The sequence below is a fragment of the Taudactylus pleione genome, unplaced genomic scaffold, assembly GCF_031769625.1.
Source record: "Taudactylus pleione unplaced genomic scaffold, aTauple2 ptg000013l, whole genome shotgun sequence".
NCBI classification, from domain to species: Eukaryota; Metazoa; Chordata; class Amphibia; order Anura; family Myobatrachidae; genus Taudactylus; species Taudactylus pleione.
Window position 1 is genome coordinate 1,151,787 of NW_028284416.1, and position 6,967 is coordinate 1,158,753.

At 41.3% G+C, this 6,967-nt stretch overlaps 1 protein-coding gene across 1 annotated transcript; it reads left to right on the forward strand.

The window, feature by feature from the left end:
• Positions 1–278: 278 nt before the first annotated feature.
• On the forward strand, positions 279–4,871 carry LOC148542265 (P2Y purinoceptor 4-like). The gene is made up of 2 exons (XM_088469044.1): positions 279–301; positions 3,796–4,871. Exon 2 carries the CDS (start codon positions 3,813–3,815, stop codon positions 4,869–4,871), a length of 1,059 nt encoding a protein of 352 aa, XP_088325170.1. The 5' UTR covers positions 279–301; positions 3,796–3,812.
• Positions 4,872–6,967: the final 2,096 nt, after the last annotated feature.

A 6,967-nucleotide genomic window follows, 5' to 3' on the forward strand; every position in this document is an offset into this window, starting at 1 on the left:
TGCTCTGTGTGCATGTTACATTACATAATCCATGTTTATGGAGTAGTTCAGAGACGCAGTAGCAGGATGAACAGTCTCACTTCCCTTACGGAGTCTACAAATTCAGAAGTTTAATACCAGCCCTGCAGATGCCAGTGCTCTTTGGTAATGACAACTGTGGTTTCAACACAAGGGAAGAACCATAGGTTGTGACACGGACACTAACTGGAAATTAGCCATCGGGTATTTCAGACACTTTTTAGATACTTTCTAGACATTGTCGGACACTATTCCAGATCCTGTGTTTATGCGAGGCGGACAGGTGAGAGATCTGCTCTGTAATTATTACTAATTACTATTGCTAATTACACTCTGCTCAGTCTCACACTCTCTCCTTCATTAGATATTTTCCTCTATCCCTCCAGTAATGGGGCCAATACATCAACAATCAATTTGGACAATTCAGTGTTTTGCCAATAATTTAGCAAAAAATAAAAAAATTGGCAATGTATGAGGGAGGGATGATAGATGGTGGTAAAGGTGGGATGATAGAAGGAGGGATGATAGGAGAGGGTAAAGGAGGGATTATAGCAGGGGGTGAAGGAGGGATGGTAGAAGAGGGTGAAGGAGGGATTAAAGAAGAGGGTGAAGGAGGGATGATAGAAGAGGGTAAAGGAGGGATGATAGATGGTGGTAAAGGAGGGATTATATGAGAGGGTAAAGGAGGGATAATAGCAGGGGGTATAGGAGGGATGGTAGAAGAGGGTGAAGGAGGGATGATAGAAGAGGGTAAAGCAGGCTATATTAGAAGGGGTGAAGGAGGGATGATAGAAGAGGGTGAAGGAGGGATTAAAGAAGAGGGTGAAGGAGGGATGATAGAAGAGGGTAAAGGAGGTATGATAGAAGGAGGGATGGTAGAAGTGGGTAAAGGAGGGATGATAGGAGTGGGTGAAGAAGGGATGATAGATGATGCTGAAGGAGGGATGAAAAGTGGGGAAGGAGTAATGCTAGACGGAGGTGAAGGAGGAATGATAGATGGTGCTGTATGAGGGATGATAGAAGGAGTGAAGGAGGGATGATAGAAGGAGTGAAGGAGGGATGATAGACGGAGGTGATGGAGGAATGATAGAAGGAGTGAAGAAGGGATGATAGAAAATGGTGAAGGAGTAATGCTAGACGGAGGTGAAGGAGGAATGATAGATGATGCTGATGGAGGGATGATAGAAGGAGTGAAGGAGGGATGATAGATGTGGTAAAGGAGGGATGATAGATGGAGGTGATGGAGGAATGATAGATGATGCTGATGGAGGGATGATAGAAGGAGTGAAGGAGGGATGATAGAAGGTGGTAAAGAGGGATGATAGAAGAGGGTGAAGGAGCAACCGAGCTGTCCGGGGTCTGGTATGGCTGCAGACTGCCATTTGGAGCATCCAGAGGACACTCTGGGCGGCACTGCACCTGCGATTCTTTCCAGGCACCCTGCTAGCCAGATACAGGGCCAGTGGTTGGTCAGCAGTGCTGCCCACAGTGCGCTGTGCTTTGTGTGGCTGCACCGCTCGCCCATAGCTAGTTACGGCCCTGGAAGAAAGGATGATGTAAAAGTGTGAAGGAGGGATGATAGAAGGGGGTGATGACAAAGGTGATGGAAGGGGTTATAATATAAAATTGGGGTGATAATAATAGAGGAAGGAGATAGTCTGAAGGGGCAGGAGAATGTTGATGATGACAGGTGGGAATAATAATTAGGGAGGAAAGAGAAGCACAATGAACCTGAAGTATTGAACATTTTTTGTTAACCAAGTTACAATGGCGGCGCAGAGCGTATGTGACTGGTCACAGGCAGCAATAAGTCTCTTGCAAAAACAAAAGCTCCCATTAGCAGCTCAGCCAATCAAAATTGTATTCCCACACTGGCTGCGTGTCATTGGCTGGTGGCAATAGGAAGCCTCGGTCAATTCAGGTCACAGTCATTCGTCAGCAGCCATTTATATTCATTCATTTTATATTTCAGTGGTGGGAAAAATGGTGGCGTTTAAGGACACACCGATCGGTATTACTGCGTGCATGGAGGCTGAAACTGGGCGTCTCAGTTTCTGCACATTAGGCCACATGGATGTACACAAGGAAAGGAGCTTGTAATGGCATTTGCATACAGTCGCAGCATACAAGCGTATTAATGTTTGTGCTCTTCTTAGAAGAGATGGTTTTAGAAAGATCATACTCTAGAAGCCAGAATAATATGGAACGGTTGAGGTAGTAGCCAAAGTCAACAACCTACCCTTTCCCATGCCTATTAGTTCCTCTGGGGTCTATGTCTACCAGTATAGGTCTCTCCTCCAGGTGTGGTGGCTTATGTCTTCTGGTGTTGCCAGACATGATGTTGCAGCTGAAATGATGCAGGGGTACAGGCTCCAGAATGGAGCTGCCCATTAAATAGCACCAACGCGTTTCGTGATTTGGCACTTTTTGAATGGTGAACCAGCTTGTGTTTACCTTTTAAATTATTACCTCTATAAATCTACAGACTTAATCGACAAGATCGCACAGGTTCACGGATTTCTTAACTTATTACATATGCCCCATAGTGTTACTTCTCCTGAACTGTATGCTGTTTTTAAGATATTGTCATTGAAATTATGGACATTGTATATGTGCACATTATTGTACTACTCTCACCCTTAATTTATCCACAGCCAATAATTATTATAACCAAGCCACTGTTTAGCATGGTCAGTCATAATACTTTCCAGTCATGTGACTAGCCAAGTCGTGCTCACCATAATGACTGGCATAGCCCTGGGACTTTGTCATTATGATTATACCCTTGGTTTTAAGCAAATGTTTTCCCCCTATAGGGCATATCTAATTGGGAGACAATTTCCAAAAATATTGTGCAGCAATGTTTTTCCCACAGGTGCAAGATTTTTGGTATACAATTGGGTGCAAGATTTATTTTTATTTTTTTTAGCATACAAATTTTTTTTTCACACCTGCAGTGCAGGTTTCAATTAGCTTCATTAGTGCAATAATGACATGTCATTATTGGTTGTTAAAACCAATAATGACTTCAAAGTTAAAATGAATAATGACTTCAAATGACCCCAAAATCAATTTTGTAATTAATAACTGCACCCCAAATTTAATCACAGCAATTATTTAAAAACTAAAAATTATTGCTTTAATTTTTATTCCAATTTTTTTAAAAAGGCCTAACATTACCCCAAAATCACCGTTTTTTTCAACTTTTATTTTGTATTTTTTTAAAAAAATTTCATTTGAATGTAAACGAAAAAAAGAAAAAATCTTTTTTTACATTTTTATACATTTTCATAAATTTTTTTATCGTCCTAAAAATCCACCATTTTAAATCTTTGTCCTTTTTTGTTTTATTTGTATGAAATTAATTTTTTTTAAATTTGTTGGTTTTGTAACATTTTATTTTTATTTGGGGGACAGGCTGATTTCCCTGTTTATTGTTTTCAAATTTGTGCACTGGTATATATATTTTTTAAACAATTTGCTCTCAATTTTTGTAAAATTGTATACCGCCGATATTGGGAGTGCACATACCTGTGGTAATCCAAATTTGTTTGTGAGGTATGCATAATTTTTTGTAGGCAAAACCTTGCATCCAATTGGATATGCCCCTATAAGTAAAAATAAATAAACCAGAAAAGAGTAGTGGTTATGTTCTTATACTGTAATTTGTCCTTAAAATTGTGGGTAAACATAATGCTTCTAATTACGGGACTAATGTCATTTGTGCATCTGAAAGAAGTAAAGAATTTTTCTAACATCCTGTTATTTGATTTACAGCTCAGCAAAGTCTCGGGATGCTAAACACATCCATGAACTATACAGGCTGTCAGCCTCAAACAATTAACCCCTTCATACCCATCTTCCTGAGCTTCATCTTCTTTGCTGGTTTTGTGTTGAACTGTATCAGTCTATGGATTTTCTGGTTTCGGGTAAAACAATGGAACTCAACTGTGGTTCTCCAGTTCAATTTGGCCATCTCTGATGCCATCATCACTCCAGCAGCTCCACTGATAATTGTCTACTCCTTGACAGACCACTGGACTTTTGGGACATTCTTCTGCCAGTTTAAGGTCTTCCTGCTCAGCACTCATATGTATGGAAGTATCTATTTCCTCACATTAATCAGCATCCACAGATATTTTACTGTTGCCCGCAATGTTAAAAGAACCGCCTGGACCAAGAAGCCATTCATCACAAAACTTTGTCTCAGTGTCTGGGGTTGTCTCTTTGTGCAAGGAATTCCTTTTTTCTTTGTTCTAAAGACTTCTGAAGTTCACGGAGTTACAAAATGTCTCAGTTTTCATCAAACAGAACAGGCGGTTTTATTTTTTGTCTGGAACTGGATCATCCTCTTCTCCGGTGCCCTCATTCCTTTCTCCATAACATTGGTCTGCTACACTCTCCTGAGTCGATATATTCTCAAGGTGAATCCTATGAACACTCTCAGCAAAGTCATGGTATCCAAATCCGTACAGACCATATTTATCTCCTTAATCATATTTATGATTTGCTATATTCCCGTACATATCACCAGGACAGCAGGCGTCACCATCACCTTATTTTTCCCAGACTTGTGCTCTTTACTGGAAAGAGTTGAGGTGGCCTACTACATCACATGGATGATGTCTGGAACAAACTGCTGTTTGGATCCCATATTATACTGTTTTGCCTCTGACAGATTTAGGTACACGTTCACAGGCTGGTGCAGCCTTCTGTACAGCCGGGGAAACAGACCAGACGAAGCTCGCACCAACCAAGTCGAGTCAGCTTCAGAAGATCGTAACCGTGGACCTCTACCGACCGTCAGCACGACAGAGACTGGGTTATCAGCCTCTGTTGAGTGGGAAAAGTGATTTCTAGCTCAAATAAGTTTCATCATCAGTAGAGAACACCATTTCGGTATGATGTATCTGTCAATACCTACTGCTCAACCGGGACAATACGACATAAATGTCCACTCAAAGTGGTCAGATATTTATTTGCACAATTGGCAGACAATTATATAACTAATTTTATAAATACTTTTTTTGTATGTTTTGTATGCTGCTAAATGAAATATAAACTACACCCTCAGCGGCGGCACTGCTCCTACACGCCTAGTTATAGCACTGAAATTATGTGATGGATTATATTGTATAGAAAAGAATAGAGACATCCTGATCTAGTCTTCTCAAGTTGACCAGAGAAATGTGAATTTTTAATTTAGGGAAAAAATAGAGATCTGTCAGGAACGGATTATGGGATCCTAGAGTGCTCTGCAGATAGGAACCGAAATAAGAGACGTAGAGTATTTCTTCACTGAGGCAGGTTCACTTCCGTGATCTTGAAACATTTCTGAGAAGAGACAGAACATTTTTATATGAAGCAATGTGATCATTTTATTCTAAGCTTCACAATGTCTAAACATTGTAATTATCCCTGTATTACACCATTATTTGTAACATATTGTATATAATATATTGTATACTTGGGACAAATGGACAATATGTTTAATGCATTGGCTTATGGCTTATGTAATGTTATAGTCATGCCTCAATCCACCTAATCATTTTATTTTCCAAAGTGCCCCCTTAAGAATTCTTGGTAAATCGTATAAGCTGACAGTCACCCACATGTGCCTCTTACCTCACACAGGGGGAGAGATAAAGTGGAGTAGTTTCCCAAAGCAACCGATCAGCTTCTAAGAGCCGTATTCATTTTGAGCGGACCCACAATACTTTTCTGCCTCCCAGACTTTTCGCCTACATTGCGTGTTTTGCAGGCGGAAAAGAATTGCCCGCGTGCCTGCGTATTCAATTTGAAAGTAGGCGAAAACGGGACCCGGTGAAACTTAAACTAGCGGAAAGTCATGTCAGATTTGGGGAAATCAGCCTGACACCCCCCAAAAGATGCTCTGACATGGGGGTTAGCTATGGTACCCCCCGATTTGGCTTGCTGAAGGTATTTGGTGTTTTTAAACGGGCTCAATAGCTGCTAAATAGCGTTTTTGTATAAGTGGTGAAGAATAGTATTCAGGTTTTTTTTTTGCAGAAAATAACTTATCCCAGCAAATTTGGTGTACTTGAAAATGGTGGCCAGCATATTTCTAAGTTCCTAAAGTTAACTTGAAAAAATTGTGAAAAATCCACCTGCCGCAAGCACCTGCAATGAAAAAAACACCTGGGGCATACTTGGGGACCCCCCCTGGAGTCTAGTTCGCTAGTTTTTAACTGTGTCCCCCAACATTTTTTTTTTTGCCCCCAAATTGAAAGTAATTTTTTTGGGGTGTTCTTGAGGTTTTTTTTTTTTGATGCAGTTTACCTTTGGGGGACTGTGTGAAGGCTGCACGGGGGTTCCCGCAACGTTGCACCCCAAACCCCCAATTCTGCACTTTTTTCCGCCTGCTATTCATAGGCGAAACTTTTCCGCCTATTACATTGCACTGACTTTCCGCCTAGGCGGAAAATCTTTCAAATTGAATACGGCGATACTTTTCCGCCTGGCGAAATGACGTCATCGGCAAAACTTTTTCAAATTGAATACGGGCCTAACTGTCATTTATTTAGCACTGTCTTTGGAATGACACTTAGAGGCTGATTGGTTACTTTGGGAAACTTCTGTACTTTGACACTTTGGGCGGGATGTATCAATGTTCCAATGACAATTGTGATACATCTCCCCTACATAATGGCATCTGTAATCACCAGTATGCAGGTACACTTACCTACCGGCAGGGCTGTGATAGGAAATTGTGGAGTACAGTACATATGAAAAAGGCAGGGCCCCCCACCTAATCGATACTATACCGCCAAAGGCTCTCCCTGCACAGCAGCATGAGTCTGATGACCCCTGCACAGCAACATGACCCCCCTACACAACTACATGGCCCCCTGCACAACAACATGAGACTGACCACCACCTGCACAGCAACATGACCCCCCTACACAACTACATGGCCCCCTGCACAACA

Excerpts from the sequence above, each read along its gene's own strand:
- LOC148542265 (XM_088469044.1), top strand. The coding sequence starts at position 3,813 with ATGCTAAACACATCCATGAACTATACAGGCTGTCAGCCTCAAACAATT.